General features: G+C 38.3%; 1 protein-coding gene and 1 long non-coding RNA gene across 3 annotated transcripts in view; both read right to left on the bottom strand.

Annotated features, from left to right (window-relative positions):
• Nucleotides 1–338: 338 nt before the first annotated feature.
• The window catches only part of LOC129776859 (WD repeat domain phosphoinositide-interacting protein 2-like), a 60,245-nt gene continuing 36,719 nt past the window's right edge, over nucleotides 339–23,864 (bottom strand). Inside the window, exons 2-5 of one of the 2 annotated variants that reach the window (XM_055782748.1) lie at nucleotides 11,394–11,562; nucleotides 10,413–11,334; nucleotides 2,124–2,249; nucleotides 339–2,037 (exon numbers count right to left, since the gene is read on the bottom strand). In XM_055782748.1, coding sequence (XP_055638723.1) covers nucleotides 1,922–2,037; nucleotides 2,124–2,249; nucleotides 10,413–11,334; nucleotides 11,394–11,562 — 1,333 coding nt within the window. In that variant the 3' untranslated portion in view covers nucleotides 339–1,921. The remainder of the gene's footprint in view (nucleotides 2,038–2,123; nucleotides 2,250–10,412; nucleotides 11,335–11,393; nucleotides 11,563–23,864) is intronic. The other variant, XM_055782749.1, reaches the window with a different exon arrangement.
• On the bottom strand, nucleotides 2,256–10,392 carry LOC129776860 (uncharacterized). The gene is made up of 3 exons (XR_008743169.1): nucleotides 9,822–10,392; nucleotides 9,481–9,638; nucleotides 2,256–9,417 (listed from the first exon to the last, which is right to left on the bottom strand). It is a non-coding gene; the product is annotated as an uncharacterized LOC129776860 (long non-coding RNA).

Genomic DNA, 23,864 nt, shown 5'->3' with positions numbered 1-23,864 from the left:
ACTTAATATTCTTTTATAAAATTCACATTTGTAAACACTTTCTTAACGTTTTCAGTTTTATTTTGATGTTTGAAAGTTCAAGACTACTTTTCGATACACTCCTTATTGTCCTCGAAGAAAGCTATGTTGAGGAATGAATACAGTTTTGCTCAAAAAACCATTGTTTTCTTTTAAAATACCGGGACTTTTCAGCTCATGTAGTGCTTAGTCGAGATGTCTATGCCAAATAACTCATACGGTATGAGGCATGATGTCGACGCCAACCTCTCTCAGTTTCTATTCTGTTTTCGCATTTTCGCATGACATTGTCATGATAAATGGTTTGCTTGGAAACGTGTGAAAGTGAAACGCATTTTTTACGCTTTTGCTGGTCATCAGGTATACGAATTTAATCTTTATTTTTTTGTAACTTTTTTCAATCAATATTTTTTTCTTTTATGGAAACTCTGAAAATACATATTCTTTTTTTTTATACACGATGAAATGTTCATGTTTTTGTTATAGAGCTAACAATATTCTTGCCTCTAAACAGTGGTGTTCCTGTTTTATTTTTTATTTTATTTTACTTTGAACAGATCTTTGTTATTTTTGTTTGTCGCATGCAAAGATGGCTTGATTTGTGTTGTTTTTCCTTTCTGTTCGAGAGGAAAAACCATGATGAAAGCTTGTTTCTTGACAGTGGTCTGTTTTGGATTGTTTCACGTTCGGTCTATTGAAGTGATTTCTGAACGAGAAAAGGGAGGAATAATTGAATCTATTATTTGAAATTTGCTTCCTGATTAAATTAGAATTGCTACGGTGTGACCTACTCTCGCTGGTTTGGATTGTTTCGACAAGATGAACAATAATTTATTATGCTTTCACATTATTTGAACGATACGATGGTGTCCTTATACACCTTACTAAATTTGTTTTGCTTCACATTTGTAACGGGGAGATGTGGTTCGCCATGCACACGTATTTGTCATCTACGTTTAGGTACTTGTCCTGGTTTTTTATATTTTTCTCACCTTTTCTTTCTGACCACAAAGATAAACTTGTGCTTCCATATGAGAGATGTAAGAAAACTATAATGGTTAAAAAATGTAACTGCAGCCATAAGGAAATAGAAAATAGCGTAAAACATTGATCAGATATTTACAACTTGCACTAAAAAATAAATAAGAAAATATACTTTCATCATCTCTCTGTATACTTGACATTTGAAAACTTATCATTTAACTTAACAGTGAGTATTTTTGTAGATTTTTACACGATATTTTATACTGTTTTTGGTATCATTTTTTTCAGGTTTTTCGCAATTCACTACTAGTAATTAACTTTAATCTTTTTTATGGCAGTAGATGAAGCACTCACTAGTTGTTTTTTTCTCATTATTTGCTTGCTTCTCTGCCGTCCCGTGTAGTTAAAGGAATAAAAAAGGGTGTGTACAATCTTCAAGAAAACTATTTGTGGCGTATTTCGTCTATTTCATTGAAAAGAATACTCGCTTCGAAAATGAACAAAAGCTACTAACATTCGGACGTGATGTTAGCCGATAGGTAAGGGTACAGAAATTTGCTTGCAAAACGAAAAAAGACATCTCATCGCTATAGTTCTTAGAGATCCTGAGAAAAAAAATTTAGAAGGTAACTACATAGGAAAAAAGAGAAAAAAGTGATCTTTAAAAGTACTAGGAGAGAGATACACATTTTCAGAACTGTACAATAAACGCAAAAAAGCAAAAAATTGTTACCTTAATTTGGGGGAAAAATGTTTACACGTATGCATTTTATGTTAAAAATAGTCCTCGATCGGTCTGCTGTTTTCTTTTTCTAGTGAAAAACGTTAAATTCATAAGCTACTTGGCTTATTTGGCGTGACGTTTTTTTCCTGTATTGCCGATGGAACTGATCTTAGGCGCCTTGATGTCGCTTGCTAGTCATTCGACGGTGATCGGGGTCACCGGGGGGAACTGGATCTCGTCGAAAAGCGGGATAGTGCTTTTGATTGGATATTCGACAGCCTCACGCAAATCGCGACAACGGTCCGAGTCTGCTGGAATGATTAACGTAGGAAGAAAAAACAAAGGAATGTAATGAAGAGACGACGAGCCATGCAGGATCGGAGGATCGTCTACTAACCTGACATCTTGTCTCCGGGGCGTCCTTTAAGAACTCCAGCGTAAGTGCCAGGCGCTGGTACCATCGATGCGGTCATCTTCACGTTGAGAACTGAAGTATCGTTCTCGTTGCCGACGATATCGACCTCTGGAAGGGAGAATGAGAAGTAATTGAGCATGATATAGCCATATGGAGAAATGAAGTAGAGTAAAGTGGAACGGCCTGGCAGACCGAAGCATCATAAACTTCAGATTCAATTCTGTTTGGCTTAACTGGCCACCCTGACCACCAGTCTTCAGAAAACATACGCTGCGCTGCACTTGAGTTCAATTTTCATTAGCGCGTTCATAACAAACACTTATTCTCTCTTGCTACGAAGTGTGCCAAATTCTTAAACACGAGAGCGCTGAATGAACACAGCGCAGAACTCATATACTAAACATCGCTTCTCACTTGTGTGATGCGCGCCTCATTTTATACACACATCAAATTCTGGCGCCCGTTTTGTCTTCGCTCGTTCTAAGCAAAGCATAGAAACAACAACGCGCTTCCACACCAACTAGGATTGAACGATCTCGGATCGATTCCTAAAAGATCTCTTATTCCATTTCGATTTCCGATTTTTTGGATCGATCTTCAATACTCGAGAAAATCGATTTTTTTGCTTTCGATTTTCTCGATCTTAGAAAAACTTTTTGTAGGTTTGCTTTTCAATATACATCGATTTTATTCTCACCAAAGAGATCTTAACAATAATGTCATAATGTCACATAATGTCAACATTTGGATCGTTTTTTCTACGATTTACGACTTACAGAACTAGCGGCAGCGGCTCATAGGATCACTGAACTAGATGTTGATATCGATTCCAGGCGAAAGGTTGCTTTTTAGATCTGGCACCAAATTCAGGAATCGGCTTCGACTAAATGACAGACGTATGGCACGATTGGTCTTCATGGGATCGTTGTCAGATAAGTTCTGGGCAGATACCAGTTGTTGAAATTCTAATAATGTTTTTTCAATTAATTTATTTAATACCGACTGACGGCACAAGATGAATGCCCTGGATAATATTTTTTTTTCTGGACTTTGAAATTTTCTAAGATCGATCTTTTTATAAAGATCGCCCAATCCTAATACCAATCGTATACGTTTGTGTCAAGAAAAATAACTCAACAGAAAGCAAAGCAAACCAGATTCAAGCGCGGTATAAAACAGGTATAGAAATACGTTGAGAAACGCGGTGCAAAACACAGTGCAAAACTCGGTACAAAAACGGTGCTGACAACAAAACATTCGATCTGTGTTTCGGAGCGCGCTAATTCGCCAGAGCGCATGTATGTACAAGGAGTGAATAGAGACGTCGGTTAATCGTTCGATTAATTCAAATAATCGAATATCTAAAATTATAATCCAGTAATTACGTATCGAATAAGGGGCTGTCCACATACCACGTGGACAACTTTAGGAGGGGCAGGGGTTACGAAAATGTCCACGCTTGTCCACGGTGAGGGGGGAGGGGGCTTTGATAATGTCCACGTGGACACGTTAAGTATTTTTTAAAGTAAAACATTCAAGTTAATAGTCAAAATTGAATGAGATCTGTTTTGTTTTTACACGATTTTTTGGACCTCTTTCCTGAAATGTATATTCTGAAGGTAACCCACATGAACTAGGATCCATCAATTTATTCCAATTGGTAATAGAGGGCCATTAAATCCGGCAGGATAAAGACACCCAATAACACAAAGAATGTTGGATTTTTGTAGTATTAAAAATCACGACTTAAGTGCGGGTTGAATTCAGCTTTTGCTCTTGATGACAAAACTGTTTGGTTTTTTTTTCGAGAACTCTCAAGGATTTCTGAACATTGAAACGAACAACAAATTCTTCCATGAGTGTACGGGCCGTATCTCTGGAGATCTATTTCTTGCAATGATGTTGTTCTTCATTGATGTCTGGTAATTTTTGTAATACGCTTCTTTTGAGTTGTCTGGAAAGTTCATGCTCCTACTGATGATTAATTAAAAGAAAAGATTAATCTTTAATGCACATGCATTAAGGATTCGCGATGTCGAAAATCACTGTTCATGAGAAACGAAACATCACGAAAAACATGCATGCAACATGCAAACATTCCGTATGCATGGACTACATATTAACCCATATTACGGAACCCGATAGGATTTGACATATCGCAATCAGAACGAAATAAACCTTTGCATTCTGTATTTCAAGGTTGCAACATTTGAACAATCCGATAGGATTTGACTCGATCAGATTAAGGGGGATAGAGACACGAATTTCGGACGTTTCTTCGTGCTCCGAAAAAGTAAAACAAAAAATATTTTTACCATCCATACCTCGGACAAGTCAAAGACGTGTTTTTTGACAAAATGGCGGAAATTTGAAGGAAAAAATGCTGTTTGAAACATTTTTTTCAAGTTTCTTGATTTTTTAAAAATAGTAAAGTTACGAAATTATGATTTTTTATAGATTCATGCGATAGAGAGATGCACAGATTGTATTCATATAAACATAGATCGGATAAGTAGAACTTTAGAAATCGTGTAAGCCAGTTTGAAAAAACATGTTTCGAGAAAAACGCGTTTGAAGTTAATTGTTATGGCCGTACTAGATAAAATATCGAATCACTAAAATATCTATAACTTGGTAAATAATGTCTGAATTAGAGAAATATGAAGAAAAAAAATGATTTTTTTCAAATTTCTAGACTAGAATTCTCTTTTAAAGAACGCAACATTGTGCTAATTTCAAATCCGACCAGATTCCGGAATAAGGGTTTATTTTACCGAAAAACACTTGAAGGGCCTTATCTCATACTGCGATTCGTTTCATAAACGCGACGAAAATACATATTTGTAGCGAATGAAATGTGAATGAGAATGTTGAGTTTTTAGAATCTTAGCAAGTGAATGGAACCTCGAAGCAGGTTTTTGCTTGAGGAAATTTATAGCTGGGTCTGATAGGACTGGAAGAAAATCTATATCATGAGCTTCTACCAAGCAACTAGTTTCGATTAATTCCAACAAGTACTGCTAGCAGTTTAACGTATTAAAATCAACGATCCAGAACGCTTCTAGGGCACTTCTAAAACTCCACCCGCCTTACTCACCAGATATTGCATTTTCAGATTATTAACTGTTAAGATTCTTGTAAGAACTTCAACTTACTGCATAGCATGAGTTCTGAGAGGATGGAATTCTCAAGTTCCATGGAGGATGCTGAAATATTCAGGAAAAAAACGGTGCATCTATGATCGAAAAAATGTATGTCTACAAAAATATACTTTTGGTTTTTCCCTTAGAATCGGCACGAATTTTTCAGGACAATATTTAGCATGATTTAACAATTGAGAGTTGTAGGTCAACGGAATCATCAATCACGATGATACTGCAAATGTTTCGTTTTTACTAAGTTCATTAGAGCCATCAGAAACTACCGAATCTGTGAAAGCGAAAGTCATTGATGTTTAGACGAGAAAATTCAGTTTTCAAACAAAGTGCTTGATTTCATTGTCTGATTTTTTGAAAACTCAAACAGCCAGCTTTAATAAAAATACTCGAGAATAAGTTCACAATCGATATTTTAAAATGGATATGGTGATAACGTAAATGGAATTCGGAAGCAAATAATGATCTCCCGGACAATGATGAAAAAAATCGAAGATTTCAAGACAAATCGTTACCATTCGTAAGGCTATAATTTTTATCAATAAAAATATGGAAGAAAATAGAAACAAACTTGAAATGAAATTTAGGCGAAAAAAATACAATTTCTTGATTTTTTTCCTCATAACCGGAGGAATGTCCACGTGGACAACAGGGGGGGGGGTATAAGGAATGTCCACGCTTGTCCACGGAGGGGGACGGGGATGTCTAAAATCATGCTTTTTCTGTCCACATGGTGTGGACAGCCCCTAAATTAAAATCTAAATATGAATACATCGAATAATTGTCACTGTAATCGCGATTAATGAAAGAAGGAATCTTCTTCAAGGTTAATGCATTTTTAGGTTAAAAATTATGCTATATAATTTTTTTTATCCAAAATTTTTATCTAACCATCTAACATCGACAACCCGATACGCCACGCGACCAGAATGACAACGTGAAACGTGATTATTTCAATAAATAAATATTCGCTCGATAAATCGAATATTGAAAGACAATTAGTCGATCGAATCGAATACTGAAAATACTATGCAGAGTGGTCATCAGTCATCAGGGTTGCCATAATAAAATCTGTGTTTTTGATCTCAAAAAATATTTTTATCTGAGTTTTGTCTCAGAATATCTGTTCCGAAATACGGATTAACCCTTTGCGGTCGTTTGTCTGCTATCAACCACCACAACAAAGAATTATACTAATATTATAATTTATGCAACAATGCGTCAGTTCACATTTTTCTAAACGAATTTTAATGTCTTGTGAACTTATTTACGAATCAAAACGGTGTTACTATGAATAATAGTCAATATAAACAAAAGTTGTCATCCATGCTTCAAAAAATAAAAAAATAATAGAAAACTCCACGTACTGCGCCCCTTTGTAGAGCTTTGTTCCGTATGTTCAAACAGAAAAATGAAAGATGAAAGACACTAAACTAATATTTTTTGTGATACATGCGAAAGATATCTCACGAAGAAGAATTATAGCAAATATTTTTTAGACATAAACATTAGTAAATACTTATCAGAAGTTTACAAAAAATAAAGGAATCTTGTTCAGTTTTCATAATCTCACAAAGTTATACGTCACTACTTTTTCATGTAAAGATAATTGCGACCAGAAATTTAATATGACCGCAAAGGGTTAAACTTATAAGTTCAACTTTGAAGGATAATCTTAACTTTAGTATCTTTGATTGTCATAGTTATTATGGTTTTGACGATGTTGATGGTATCCACGTAAAAATTCGCATTCACTGTGCTTTAGTAGGAAAAAAGATAAACAGTTTTATTTATTTCTTGTAAAGTTAGCCGATGACGCAGACTTTTACATCTTTTCGTCTTAGATTGAATATGGGAAACCAGTACTACACGCTACATATGAATGCAAAAATGACGCTCATTCAGACTGATTCGAAAGCTATACGAATAGAATTGGTGGGTTGAAAAAAAATATGATTGAAATCAAGCAAGATAAACTAATATTAGATCGTCATTTTGAAAAATCTGTCAATCTGTATGAGAACCAAAAAAATCTGTAACCTGTATCTACAGATTTTTGGTTTCAAAAAGTCTGAAAAATTTGTATAAATACAGATTATTCTGTAGATATGGAGCAATTCCAAATGAAATCGACAAATGACAAAACATGAGTGTTTTTGATTCGAATGAAGGTTGTATTTCGTTTGGGTTGAAGAAGTCGTATCGAATTTAGTAAGGGAAATCTTTGATAATTTATACCTCAAAAACTATGAGTCCTACCGAAATAGTATCTTTTGTATGATTTTTAGCCACAAATTATGAATCCTAATGTGATTTAAAATAAAAAAAGCTCTTTATAAATCTTCTTCTAAATGCAACCATTCTCGAGATATTTAAAAAAAATATTTTTAATTTATTGTCTTGTTTATAGTAAATAAACCCTTTGAATATGTTTGACGTGTTATACCGTCATGTTCATGAAATTTCATGAATTTGCTGACAATTCCAACAACTTTTCCAAGTACATCATTATTTTGAAAATATTAGTCAAAAAAAGTCCTGCGGTATTTTTTTTGAATTTTCATTTGTTCATAAAATTAGTTACAATCATCTGTTTTAAGTCAAATATGCGCCGTTTTGTTCGATGACTTGTTCCCAACGAGATGCCAACTTCATAATACCCTTCTATAATGTTATAGAAGCTCGCTTCCTTATTGGCAAAAAAACTCGGATAGCCAATTTTCACAGGCCTCTTTTGTGGCTAACTTCTTACTACCTAGCTCGTTCGCCATGGACAAAAACAGGTGGTAATCACTTGGTGCAAGGTCCGGACTATACGGCGGATGCAAAAGAACCTCCCATCCGAGCTCCCGGAGCTTCTGGCGCGTCACCAAAGAAGTGTGTGGCCTGGCGTTGTCCTGATGGAAGACAATGCGGCCTCTGTTTATCGAAGATGGCCTCTTCTTCATGAGTGCTACCTTCAAGCGGTCCAGTTGTTGGCAGTACAGGTCCGAATTGAGCGTTTGGCCATAGGGATGCAGCTCATAATAGATTATTCCTTGACAATCCCACCAAACACACAGCAGAACCTTCCTGGCCGTTAATGTGGGCTTGGCCACCGTCTGAGCCGCTTAGCGGGCTTCGACCACGACCGTTTGCGCTTCACGTTGTCGTAAGTGACCCACTTTTCATCGCCAGTCACCATCCGATTCAGAAACGGGTCGATTTTGTTGCGATTCACATGCGTCGATACGGTCAAAGATATTTTTTTGCGTCAACGTGTGTGGCACCCATACATCGAGCTTTTTTGTGAATCCAAGCTTCTTCAAATGGTTAATAACGGTTTGATGACTTATCCCCAGCTCTTGGCCGATGCTACGGCTGCTACTATACCGGTCTTTCTCGGCTAATTCAGCGATTTTGTCGCAATTTTTGACGACAGGCCTTCCGGAGCGTGGCGCATCTTCGACGACCTCTACACCAGAACAAAAACGTTGAAACCATCATTGTGCGGTGGAAATGGAAACTGTATCGGGTCCGTAAACTGCACAAATTTTATTGGCAGCTTGAGATGCATTTTTGCCTTTGTCATAGTAGTACTGTAAAATATGTCGGATTTTCTCTTTATTTTGCTCCATATTTGCAACGAAAAATAAATTTTGGGCGGGACGAAGTTTGTCGGGTCAGCTAGAGTCCGATAAAACGATAGATGACTTTCCAAAAAAATATTTTCTAGCTGTTGGCAAGTATGGAAAAGTTCATTCGTTCATTTCTCCACACCTAATTATAAATCACTCTTGTATCTGCTTGAAATAATCATGGCGAAAAAAATGCAGCAAGCAATCGTGAGATTGCACGATGAACCATATTTCATTCTCCGACCATCTTCATTCGGGACTGAGAGCGAACATAACAAAACAAAGAGTGGACAGCAACATTCAATGAATGAATACTCCTTTGGAAGGATCGCACGAAACAAAATAACGAATGAGTCAAAATAGACTGAATCTGCGTGTATGTATGATTTTATTTTCCCTTGTACTCTTTTCCTTGTCAGCATTCAAGTGTACATGAATCCACCTTCCCGCTCACCAATAACTTGCGTTAATATGGTCCTTTGTGTTGGCTTAGATCGTTTCACACTAGAAATAAAAAAAATGTTATTGCAATAGTGCACAGGAAACAACTCGATTTCAACTATCTACCTATATTTTACTGTCGCGATCGAGGCTCAATGATTGCTATTTGAGTGAAAAGTGAATAATTTCACAGAGACACTCGCTGGCTCAAGCAAAAGTTTCCAATTTGATTCTCCCACCATCTAACGTCATTCCGAAAGGCAAATGAGAGATTGCAAAATTCTCTGAGAATAGATGAGCGGAATCGAGACAGTATTTTTCCGTTAAAATCAAGAATGAACTTTGCGAAGATGATAGGTGAATATTTTCTGTCTCAAATAAAGTGAGGCATAAACGGAGAATAGAAGGGTGAGTTTTATCTGTGAATGAGTGTTGTTGAACGAATTTCGATGTTATTTTGCCCATACCTGGCTGTTGGACGGATGAGTCCGGCGTGAAACAGACGGAAAATCCATTGCCTCCCCTAATGGACCAATGCAAGGCTCAACGTGGTACATAAATTGGCTTTATATGGAATTGAAAGTCAATGTAATAATGTCTATTTATATTGATTTTGTGTTCAGGAAATTTGCTGCTTTTAAATCGAGTCTCGTAAAGATTTTGTGATTTCTTGTTCGTTTCAATTAATGTTAAAATAAATAAGTTTCTGGGTTCGATAAATTTTATTTTTCATTAAAAAACGAAACCAAGGCTCGGTAGCAATGTTTTGTTGGAGGAGTGACACCTAAGACAACCGTCTCGAGTGTCACCCGGTCATGCTACGCCACTCGTGTTAATAAGAGTCAAAGTAAAAATGAATTCCGGATTGTAAGTTAGCAATTTGAATCCCCTTTTCCAACCAGTGAATCAGTGTAAAATATGTCCAACACCTTCAGGGGGCTCTCATTTAACTCTAACGAATATTTTAATTTCCATTTTATATGTTTCTTGGTCCGTGGCACACTTTACTCTCATATGCATTCAATGTCTTATTGCGGCCGAGTTTGACTAGTACTCACCCGTGATCCCATGCAGGGGCATCCTCAAATCATGTGCCCTAATCAGCTTGCACTCGCCCCCTTTTGTGTCATCGAAATCGTACATGTACAGGAAACCATCCTCACATGCCAACAGCAGACGCGTCTCCTTCTCTACTTTGGCGATGACACACTCGTACCGGAGACCGGCTTCGGCAAGCTGAACCGTAGCGTAAGCTCGATCCTGTGAGAACACATCCGTCACCACATTGGTGGGGAAGTAGGTGGTGACGGCTTTTGTGATGAGGCTCATCCCCCAGCCAGCCAGCGAAGTATCTTCGGGCTTTTCCCCGTTCATAGTCTCCTCGGATTCGGCCTCGTTATTGTTGGAACTGCTGTCGATACGGTTCCGACGTTCCGCCTGTTCGATCGACTTGGGATCGATTCTGAAAATATGTACAGTCTCCGTGTTCGAACTGGCGACCACGTAGCTAGCGCAGATGCTGAAATTCAGCGACCCGATACTGACGTGCCGTTTCAAACCTCGCCGGAACTCGTGCACTTTCTGGCCATTCTTGACGCAGTACACCCGAATAACGGTTCCCTTCTCGGACGCCGTTGCCAGCAGCGTGCCGTTGAAGGAGAAATTCATCGCCGATAGTGGCGAATCGTGTGCCTTGATCTTCAGCCGGGACGTTAGATTGCCGGCGTCGAAAATCTGCAGCTCACCGGCAGCCGTTGAGATCGGGTACGCCAAATGCGACGAGAGCGACAGCGTACAGAGACCAGCCGGGTTGCTCGGCATATTTTTGATGGAATGTAGCAGTCTCATATCACGAATATTATGAATATAAATACTGTCCACTAAGCATACGACCAGTCGCGATCGATTCAGTTTCACCGACAGAATATCCGATGGATAGCTGTAGTTGCAGATCTCCGTCCCTTTCTTAAAGTGACACACCTGGGTTCAGAGGCAGAACGTTAGTTGAATGGAAAAAAACCTTAAGTTAGTCGATTTACCTTAAGTTTGCGCGGCTCACTTGAGGTAACGACCGCGACCAAGCTGCTGCTGAACAACCTCTCCGCGATTCTTGCATCCTCGTCATGGCTACAGAAGATTTCGTCAACACGATCAACGGATGAAAGCGAAAACAGCCGATATCCCTGGTTGGATACCACGGAAAGCGATCTGAAACAAGAGCAGCAGGGAAATGAAAACATTAAACAACTTACCGTCACGGACTAATGCATACACAATTATGAAACATAATCTAATTGATGTGGCAATGAAATATTCCATAACTCTCAACGGAAGCTTTAGCGGGTATGATGATAAGCACTAATGAGCATCGGTGGTGGTTGGTAACATATTAGGCAGAGCGGTTCGTTTGCATGAATACATTTGCATCGGCACCTAGTTCTACTAACAAAAGCTTTAACGCTTCATCAAACAAGAGCATATCCTCCTGAGCGAGCAAAATGTGTACACACTTTTGCCTGCTATCTTCGGAACCAATGACGATCAATTAGAAAATTTCCAATCGAACGCGCATTTTACGTGTTCCACACTATCCAGCTATCTAGAAATGTCATTACCGAAACGTACGGTTCGAATTGTTGTGAGCGCCAGACGAAGTCAACAAAGCATTTTACGCCCGAGTAAACACATTGGAGGAAATAAACATGCAAAATTTACGCGCAAAAACGGGGTCCTCCTTTCGAGGTCAACAACTTATTGCACAATTGTTCCGCGTATTATTTATCTCATCGTTCGTAGTTTACACAGTTTACACGAGTGTTAAGTTGCAATTGGGGGTATGTTTTCGCAATGATATAATGGTTTGTTTTTTACCAACAGAAAAGTTAAGGAGTTGTCCATTTTCTCAACTGGTTAACAGTTGAAAAAACCATTATATCGAAGAACACGTATCAATGAACATACAAAATTTAATACAGTTCAAATTCAGGGTTTTCACCAAGTTCTACGATTCATTACAAAACTTTTACTATTTAAAGACGAGAGACAATCTGCTGTAATACATTCTAGAACCGATCAGTAGAAGCGCTGTTGTAAAACAGACAGCGAGTTCCGATTCTATCTGAACAAAGCTTCATGTGTACATTCTGTACCTAGCATTAGCCAATTAAACACAACATATTTATTATAAATTTGAAATTATTGCATCGCTTTCAGAATATCGTCTCCCGAAGTAACAAATGTCTGTCAACGTATGACCTCAGACAAATATTAAGATGAATTCTTCGTTATTTTCTGTTTTACTCGCGTGACATGAACTGATGAAATTACGCATTGTAACCGAAAAATAGATCGTGATGATTATTACGCTAAATTCATTCGATTTGACGCCACTTCTTGTGGCCTATGCAAAATCTCTTGTTCACACAATCCTTTTAAGGAGATGAGTGAGAAAATTACCTTACCATGCCGGAAAATTAAAGATGTATTTCTCAATAAACGAACCGTCCAAACAATAAGTGGAAAAAGAGGCTTTTTTCGTTCTCCGAACCACAAACAAAATGGATTCATTTCATAAAAATAGTTATTCACTAATCTGATTCCTTGAAACCATTAGGGCGCTGATTGATGGTCACTACACGGAGGAAACTCACGTGGGTGACGTCCAAATTGAACCCCAATTGAACATATCATACAAAGCACAAAGCCATCATATCGTGTTCCCCACTGACATTTTCCGAACGATCCGAAGCATCATTCATAGCGCCCGAGTGAGGAAACTCAAACCATGCTCATCTCGATTCCTTACAATTATGCTTACAATTAAGGTTATTGTTATTCTGGAGCCCAAGGAAGTTTGATCTGTGTTACCGATCAGAACACTAAATTTCATCCAACAGATTATCGATAACCAAACAGTTTGTCTCAAATGGAGATATTCACAGACGTTGAACGTTATATATATATATATATATATATATATATATATATATATATATATATATATATATATATATATATATATATATATATATATATATTCATATAGAGCGCATAGTTTTACTAGCAACACCACTCCAGTGAGAAACAGAAACTCTCTCGTTTTAGCTCTTTTCCCATTCGCTGCTCTCCGCAAATGGTGACCTAATGATGACGTAGTTTTTCTTGTATCATTTATTGCTTTGCACTTGTCTGTGCAGCAGTTTTCGCTGTAGTAGAACGGGACGATATATGCGGTTCAAACTTGTATGTAGGCTTCGAAAATGGTGTGCGATGTTAGGTACAGCTCGGATATGCAATCAACAGTCTTCGTCCATCTCTTTGTTTAATCATTTAGTGTAACACAAGTGAGTACTGTCATTCATATAAGTATATGTTTGGTTATATACTCGTGAGAGATTACTTGCATGATACATTGTGTATCATTTGATTTTGATTGATATCCAAACACTGCTTCTTACTAATCTCTCCACCATCTACACTACCCTTATTCATACACATTGACTGGTTGTTCAATTTATTTGATAGAACGAGTTATTGCACACCATTTTGTGTTGCATATAACATTCACGGGGACCAAACTGAAAGAAAGAATGCATAATGCATTATTTAGCATTCGAATTCGCTCGCAAAACATACCACTTTTAATTATTAAATTGTTCGCTTGTTTCACTATATCAGCTGTTGATGTCTCAGGCGAAAAAATGCTGAATAAATTTGCCGTCTAATGGTATATGAGGGGCTTATAATGAAAGAGGTGTAAGCGATTTGATCGATTTCTCTTTATCAACTTTTTATTTAGTAAATAACTCAACTGCAAAATCGTTTCGCGACACCTCTTGCATTCTGAGTCCCTCATATATTATAACATTAATCGTAAGAACTATTATGCGTAATAGGCATTTGAAATCTTTTAATTTTTCGTAGAGTGACCCACCTATATAAAAATCAAAGACGTAGTCCTACGTCAAAATGTTTTTAATTTACACTGAGAAAAAATATTAAAAATTAAAATCAATTTTTCTCAGAAACGTATTTTTTTAAATTCTCAAAAAAAAATATAACAATAACCCTTGCAATTTCCAACAAGTCGTCCATTCGTCGGAGGATGGTCCTTTTTACAGGATTCTTTCTTTCCACCAATAACTTTTTCATGCTTTCTTTGAAAAAATACTACTAATCCTAATCTTGTTTAAAGTCAAGTGTATCCGAGAAAGTTTTAAATCTTATTTAGATATGAACTTTTGCAGAAGACGTCAACTTTCTATCTTTAACAGTTTCTGGTATACATGGCATTTTTGTATGAAGACTCCTGGAAAGCTTCTCGTAATTTTTTTTGTGTGTAAATTCTCGCGTTTGACATGTTCTTGAAGTGTTGCTAAACAAGAAAAAGTATGCATAATATGTCATTTGCGAAAATTTACATTTTCCTTTTTTTAAATTTTTCAAAGAAAATGTGGAAAAGTTGTTAGAAAAACTTTTTCCTTGTAAAAGTCCCCATCTTCCAATGAAGGTCATCCATAGTATTCTATTATGTTTTACAGCAATTTCCATATAATTCTAATAGAACATACTCCTCCTCTAAAATCGTGTCTGAAGTGACCGCGAAAAGAGCCTCAAATGACAAAATTCTAACCTTGAACCACGTCGATCGTACGCCCACGCTCTACAGCACCATGATAAAAAAAAACATACAAACACAAATACGGTTCGCTCGAGAACGGTGTGAAATCAGCTGTTCCTTGGCAACCAAATCAGATGTTATTTTTAGAACGCCAACCTGAAGAAATTGCATCATGCAGACCAGCGATAGTGTGGAGCATTGACAGATGTGCAAATTGCTTGAAAGTGGACCCATACACTTGCTCGACATATGCACATACTCGCAGGCAGCAACATACAGTCTGGCAGCGGCTTTTTCCTCTTGTAGATATAGCTATATCTACAATGAGAATAGCGTCACTTTCTCGCAACTTGTACTGCAACGTGATGATTTTGTAATGTTTGTGTCATTCTAATGACCTGAGCAAACTGGGGGAGCAACGTGGGAGGATGGATCGACCCGCAAGCGAATCTTGCTGCAGTGGTGTAGAAACAAAGAGGAAATAATATTTCTCAGCGATTTTATCGGTCAACTCCCCACAAATAGACAGAATCAATCATCATCATCCTCATCAAACAAGTTACAAGCAGATTCTCACGTTCCGAGCGCGAGCCAGTTGCAGTTTTACGTCGGGGTGGCCTTGATAATGAACTTTTCAGGGCTGGCTGTTCTACGCGAGTGCTGATTGGAAGCGTGTACGGGCAATTATCCGAGAGAGCGCGCTCTATGTCCTATCGCACAGCTGTAATTGTACAGAACAAGTACCTCCAACTTCATTTAGAGCAAACTGGAAACAAGTTATCATTGTTTGTTAGTTGCTGCAATATATATTTCAGCCCGTTCTCGAGTCGCAGTCGATGACCTTGATGGTTTCGCTCACTAGAATTACCGCTCTGTTTGATCGAAACCATTCACCGCTTCCAGACGCGGTGGTGGGTAGAACCGTCAGCTGGCTGGCTGGATGGTGCCAACAGAATTAGATAATAAACACAAAAACATCGAATCATCTGACATTTTCCTATCCGATATATCATATTGATGTGAAAGCTTTCGTACTCCCGGGAAGCAATTTCTTCCCAAATCAATACGAAACCGGCGCTGGTCCTCAACTCAATGTCAAAGTCACGGCTGGGGAGCCATAAATCATGATTCAATTCGTGAGCGAATTACGGCGAATGGACGAACATGGGGAACAGAGCGGCGGCAGAGTAAACTGGATTTGAATTAGCTTATTTACAAAGTCATTGTCAATGCAGTGACTTGAATAGGCTGTGACGAGTTTTGATATAATGAAATCGCAAATCAACGACAGCTGTCAGCTGACAATTGTGCTGCCTCAAACCTTTTCATGTGTAGAATGGGTGAGAACTTTGTACAAATTGCAATAGTAGTGCAGTCGGATGAACACTTTATTAAATGTATTAGATAACTATTTAAGAATCTTACTCATTAACCCCTTCTTATGCCATTTAACGCGACGAATATTGGACTGAAGTGTTAGACGTCAACGCGTGGTATAGAAGTCAGCCTGGTGTTCGAGAACCGTCACAACACAAGCCGAAATATAATCAGTTTTATACTTCTGACAGACATACAGCTGTACTAGCGTTGTACTTCGAAAATTGTATGTCTGTCACCATGTACAGCGCTAGAACCATGCAAGCAACTCGGTACAATCGCTATACCTGTACCGACCTATTTTCCCGCTTTACATGGCTACAGTTGTACTGTGCGCAGCGCCATAGACGGTTAGTGGTGGGTAGCATGAACAAATCGAATCAAAACACTTGGCAAACATTCTTTTTACTGACTTTCTCTTGAGTTTTTTTTTCCAAAATATATATTTTTATCAAGGCTCATATGGCGTTAGCCTCACGGGGCCGGGAGTCCAATACTTTGACAATTTTTCTTATTATCTATGTTAGTAATATGTAACCGATTACTCGCGGTTGGCTCGAGGTTAGTATTACAAGTGTTTTCGTAATTGGGATGTTGCTGTCTCCAATGCTCTGTACGTGTGCCCGAAACGGGATACTTCCTATTGGGATGCAGCTGACCATTAATCAGCAACGCCCCCCTAGTATGTACCTCATATCTAGCGTGGTGCGTCTTTCTCGACTCGAGGAATCCAGGATAGAATGGTCATTAGCCGGCGCAATCATCAGTTCGTGTAGAGTTGTCATGAGCGGTACAACCTTTGGCTCTTGTTGAATGATCAGTGGACTGCACAACCTTTGGCCCGTGTATCTGTAAAGAGTGTGTGTATGTATTGCCGCGACTAAGTAAAAGTTTATCGATCGGATAGGAAGGATATGAAACGGGGACACAACGAAGGAAACATCATTAAACGTTGACATCGGCGTTTCTGAGGAACAGGTATAGATGAAGCAGAAGATCAGGATCACGGCTACCTAAGATATCCCGGACGGGGATATCCGATGGTCTGCCTTGTGCTCTCAGTGTTCTAGAGAGCTGAGAGCGAGCAGCATGGAACCGGATACACGACCAGACAACATGCTCGATGTCGTGGTAGCCATCGCCACAATCAAAAAGATTGTTTGCTGCGAGCCCAATGCGATAGAGATGCGCGTTTAGGTTGTAGTGATTGGACATAAGCCGAGATATCACGCGAATGAAATCACGACCTACATTCAATCCCTTGAACCATGCACTCGTCGAGACCTTAGGGATAATCGTGTGTAACCAACGACCGAACTCATCATCACTCCACATGCGCTGCCAACTAACGCGTGTGTTCTGACGAGGAATGTGAAAAAATTCGTTATAAGCAATTTGCCTTTCAAAAAGTGTGCCTTCTGAAGCACCCACCTTAGCTAGCGAGTCCGCCTTCTCATTCCCCGGAATCGAGCAATGAGAGGGAACCCATGCTAAGGTAATCTTGAATAATTTTTCGACCAAAACACTCAATAGTTGTCTTACTCTTGTTAGGAAATAAGATGAGCGTTTATCAACTTTCATTGAGCGGATTGCCTCTACTGAGCTGAGACTGTCTGAAAAAATAAAATAATGGTCGATGGGCAGTGTTTCAATGATCCCTAGAGCATAGTATATCGCACCCATTTCAGCGACATACACGGAACAAGGATCTTTGAGTTTGAAAGAGGCACTGGAATTTTCATTGAAGATGCCGAAGCCAGTGGACCCGTTTATGAATGAACCGTCAGTAAAGAACATTTTATCAGATCTAACTTTACCCCCATATTCTGCCGAAAATATCGGCGGAATAGAATCTGAGCGTAGGTGATCTGGGATTCCATGGATTTTTTGTCGCATGGACAGATCAAAAATGACAGATGCATATAACTTCGCATACAAATTATTTCGTTTTCACCGTGAAGTGACGTTCGTGGTCAGGCCCTATTAATCGATGTCGTTCGAATTTTCAGAAGACATTGTTCTGACCCTAACCTATTTTTTTTCTATAAATTTCCTTGCATTTGCACCAAAACATTATCCATAATATAAAATCATCATCAGACGCAATATTCGTTCATGTTTTCCCCACTTGCAGAAAATGTGTTACTTGTTTACATAGAACACATATTTGATATGTAAAGCTTATTTTCATCGAGATTTCCGTGACAAGGTTCCCACATTGGTACAAGTAGATTGGACGTGGGTTGAACGCATTACAGAATGCAAAATTTGCTATCCATTCGGGTAATTCTAACTCGATCGGATTTCAGAATACAGTAGAGTAGTTGATCAGTAAACAGATCTGGAATTTCTAAGGAAATTACACTATTGATTTCGGCAGAACGTATTTTGTCGAATAACCAAACTAAACATGTATGTATGAAGTAATCCTCGTTTCTTCAAGAATATATCCAGCGATATGTGGGATTGAATCCGACCGGACTTTATTTTTTGTTTGAACAGAGTTTTCCTTCTATTCTTCCATTATCCAGTTAGACCGAAACAAACACAAATTTCTGCATTACTCGGAAATCAGTCAAGCAAACGAAACCAAAGTTGGTATGCGAAGGTTTTAGGGTGTAATAAATCTTTCAATAGTAGTTAGACACTACTCCCCCTCTCTAAGGGGGGGCTGCCATACAAATGAAACACAAATTTCTGCCTTTCTCGGGAATAAGTCAAACAAACGAAACCAGATTTGCCATGTGGAGGTTTAAAGGGGCAATCAATGTTTCTATAGTAGTAAGACACTCCTCTCCGCTCCCTAACGGGGGGCTGCCATACAAATGAAACATAAACTTCTGCATTACTCGGAAATTAGTCAAGCAAACGAAACCAAGGTTGGCATGTGGAGGTTTTAGGGTGCAATAAATGTTTCTATAGTAGTTAGACACTCCTCCCCCCCCCCTCTCTAAGGGGAGGCTGCCATACAATAAGGCTGTGTTGATAAGAGCAAAACTCTAGAATGGAATTGTCCGATTCAGGGCTGTCTTTATTCTATCATATTTTCTGTATCAAATATTTATTCCATTTATTCTACCCCATTTCATTTATTCACATGTTATTTGCAAGTGGTTGAAAAATCTTGAACGAGAATTGTGTCTGAAAATAATCTGAGTTTTGGTAGAAGTACTAGGAATTTTATAGTAAAAGGTAATTTTAAAGGGTAGATTAAAAGATCAATCAATGAATATTTTTGCGATTGAACGCATTAACGTGCGCTCAATAAGAAAACGTAGATGTGACAATGAACAATAAATTTCGGGCGAGACGAGGTTTGCCGGATCAGCTAGTAAAGAATATTTCTCTTCCCAAATTGATAGCGATAACTATTATTAGAATGATTGAAGAATACATTTTATTTTTAGATTCCATTTGGAACCAGTATAAACCTATTTTTCTCTGAGAGAAACGACTGTCGACTGGTTTTCTCTCTAATTCAAGCAATGTAAAATTAACAAACCTATACTAAATGTAATTCATTATTTTCTTATTTTATGCATTCTTATATTTTGCTTTTTTCGGCTGAACAATTTCTGACAACCTGTTTGGTCGATACCTTATCACTGTTTGTGACATCTATTTTCAACCGATGCGAATATCTGCAACACAACAAAGGTCGCTATTGACGAATTTGTTTGTTTTTGTGTCTTGCGGCAATCCGGGTTAATTTATATTTATAATCCTCCTATTCCGTCGGGTCATTGAACGGCATTTGTCAACTGTCCGATAGGCGATGAATGGTGTAACCATTGCGTTCATCTTTCCTGCAGATTTATTTGCACTACGAAAAGATCCTTGCTCTGACAACCCAAACGGAAACAATGAGAAGATCCGATGAATCGGAAGATTTATTCTGTTGTTTTTTTTGCGCGTCACGAGCGAGAAGTGATGATAACACGCCGAGAATTCGGCATAAAGACAATTTCAACAAGCTGAAAACTCCGCCAGCAGTCCGATGGATGACGCAAACACAGCTGGCAGACGAGACGTTGTAAATGTTTACCAGTCCTACTAATTCTCTACAAATAAACAAAAGTCGACTGGTCGCACGCCTCGTGCCGTCGCACTTCGGTCGCGTGATTCCATTTGAGTTCCAACTGACCGATAACGCGATGTGTACGGGGTAGCAGAGGCGCAACAAGAAACTAAGCTCTGCTCACGGTGCCATAAAGAAGGAGGGAATCAGGTTTAAACTTTACGGCTACGATCGATCGGAAACATTTATAGCAATCATGATCTAGCTGGAAGCGTGTCTCTATAGCAGCACCTGAATGATTGCATTCTATTTGACGGCGTACAACCGAGGCTTATCATTTCTTCCACAAACAAACAGTTCGTATTGAGTAGTCAAACGAATCCGTTATCAGGAGGAGACAGAATGCATTGCAGCATTGCAGCAACGACAGCATTTTCGTCGTGGGTAATTGGGTCACGACTATCAGGTCCCCTTTGTCTATCATCATGTGACGTTCTTCTCACAGCAAATTTTGACCTGATCATGTTGCATCTGAATTAGATCGTGAAGTTAGGTTCATCGTTTGATCGGTGGGAACTGAGATGCTGTTGAGTGAATTATTGTTCAATCTTATGACCGTCCTGAATACAAACACTGTCAATCATAAAGCCTGTAGATCCCGGACCTGGCTATGCATGTATTGATTTCGCTGGGATTGTATGTGGTGTGGTGGCTGAGGTTTTCAAACAAAGAAGAACTGGTTGAGTTAACCTTCGGATTACTACATGAAGTTTTTGCTGAGTAATTTCGGATTGTGTGTCACTGCTGAACGCCAACACATGGGCACTATGCATGGTGCTGAAACTCTGGCGTGAACATGAGTTTTATTGATTGTAGAAGGTATAGTTTGGCAGAAGGATTTATAACACGGCTTACAGAGACAAGGCTAGTTCTTTAGCGAGTAAACATTTTTTTTGATGACGTCATCCGAGTCGTCAGTGTAAACAGTCGCCAGTTGTATTTTATTTTCCGACTTACGCGTAAATGTTCCTGAAATGAAAAATCGAAAATGGTTCAATGCGCTGTGAGCGGGTGTATAAATTATGAAAATGACATTATCGGGCCAAAAAAGAGATTCTTTCGCTTTCCGAAAAACCGAAAATTATATTCTTCGTAGATAAATGTTTTATCAAATTATTCATGGTGTTAAATATAATCAACTATATTATCAACGCACAAACTTACAAAGCACGAAAAATAAAAAATAAGAACACATTGTTTACTTCAACGACTCAGATGACGTCACTAAAAAATGACTGATCCGGAGTAGCTTGCCTTGTCTCTGTAAGCCGTGGATTTATAATAATTTGTTGTGGGATTGCACAAGAAACACTGAGGCAATTAAATGTTCATTGTGCAATTAGATTACGCCCAACGAGTAAAATTAGTATGATTCTTACTAATGAGTTGGCGCCTGGCGCCTATTGTGAATGATTACGCTTTACACGATTTACAACAAAAAATTATCCGGTACTGGAAGTAAATGCGCGCAAAACCAAGTCGGCTAATGGCGGTCGAATAAGTCGATAAAGGTCAATAAAGATAAAGTCCCGGGGTTCAAACTGCCACATTTTCCATATCTGCCACATCTGTATCAGAAGGGTAAAAAACTACTTAAGCCTCATTTTCTCATCTGTTTGATGATACTTATACATACTCTTGCTAAACATAGACAACTTAGGGGAACTGAGTAGCTCGGCACCCTTGAGATTTACTAGAAAACTATAATTAACTACGTTTTTGTTGTACATGTTAGTATTTATTATTTTTAACGTTTTTAATCAAATCCAACCCATCGTTATTCAACAAATGTTACAATATTAATCAAAACAAACGCGAGTGCCGATGATGTGCAACCGGTTGTAATTTTTCGGTAGTGGAATTTAGGATTTTATTCTTGAACGAGGTTTCAAATCCTTTTTCGTTGTTCTACAGTTTGTCCCCTAGATTGTTAACTATCACTGGGATTTGAGTTGAGTTAAGTTAGAGCGAATATTATATTAATATATATTAATAGAAATTGTCTCTTTAAAAATGTATGCTGTTGAGGTAAGAGTAACCCCGGTATGATTTCCAATTAGCTGAAGGTTATTGGGACATATTTTCCATCTATTTCAGAAGCCTCGCAGCTCCCAAGGATATCGAATAGTGAGAGTGGATCTCAGGAGAACCTCACCCTTGTAAAAGAGGCTATTTATAGAAACATAAACATATGTACATGTACACGATTAAAACCCGGCTCTGTTACAGCTAAAATGCTAATGAGCCTAATAAATAAACAAATGGGATAAAAAAAACTTTGGAATCCCCAGACATAAATTACAGAATCACGTTTTGTGAAAGGTAGTAAGCTCGAAACAAGGACCTAGATTCCATCGAACTAGTAATTGAATTGTGGTGTGGTTTGAGGTGTCGCATGATAGATTTATGGTTAATATCAAATTTCTTTCTTTTCCATATTCCACGTTAACCAGAGCTTGTTACGACCATATCTTCGGAATCAGTTGAGCGATTCAAACCATATCTCAAACCATAGCGACATCTAGAATTAGAATACCTCCCATTTGGCAGTTGCCACATTCAAACTGAAACAGCTGGTGTCAAGTATATTTATTGACAAATTGAGGGTGCCGGTGTTACCCTCATGGGTACCGGTTTCACCCACCCTTGTTGGTGAACAAGGTTAGTTTTTCTGTCAGCTTTGAAAATTGAGTATTACTTGCAAAATTGCCGTTTAAAAGCACTGATATTTCTTATATTTGATTCTGTGAGGGAAACATAACAATATGTGCCCTCAGTTCTCACAAAACAATACTTCTCCTTATGGGGCCGGGCTTGCACCCCCCTCCCCCAGTTCCTCTACTATTAGCTGTTAAAAATTTCGAGCTTCTCCACGAATTTCTAAATTGGGTTCATTTCGTCGTTGCTGAACCGATTCAGATTGACACATAGTAAGGATATCAGAAACGAGGTATTGAAGTGTCGAAAATGCGAGCAAAATACAATTTTTTTTCAGGCATTCGATTCATAGTGTGGGAATAAAAAAAAGTAAACAGCATTACGCAAAATACTCACTTTCACGCGCAAATATGCGTGAATAAGCAGAGTTTGATACTAGTTAGATTGGGAAAGTTTCTAGGATTTAACATTGGAGAAACCATGAGAGTCGAATCATAGAAATCGAATCTTATTCTCATCTGCTTGACTAGCCCCACGTATTATAAACTTGACAATCAAAAAATCTGTACCTATCTGTACTTTAGGACGAAAATTTGTAATCTGTACCGGAAAAATCGAAAAAAACTGTACCTTTCCAGAAAAATCTGTACGTGCGACAACACTGCTCAACACACCGCTAAAAAGAGATAAGAAATGAACTACCATTAGCTATCTCCAAAACCGGTCTTCACCCAAAGAAAGTTCTATATCGACCACTTAAGGTCGATATAGATTTCC

The sequence above is a fragment of the Toxorhynchites rutilus genome, chromosome 3, assembly GCF_029784135.1.
Source record: "Toxorhynchites rutilus septentrionalis strain SRP chromosome 3, ASM2978413v1, whole genome shotgun sequence".
NCBI classification, from domain to species: Eukaryota; Metazoa; Arthropoda; class Insecta; order Diptera; family Culicidae; genus Toxorhynchites; species Toxorhynchites rutilus.
The sequence above is the reverse complement of the archived record's forward strand: the minus strand, read 5'-3'. Positions and strand labels throughout refer to the sequence as shown.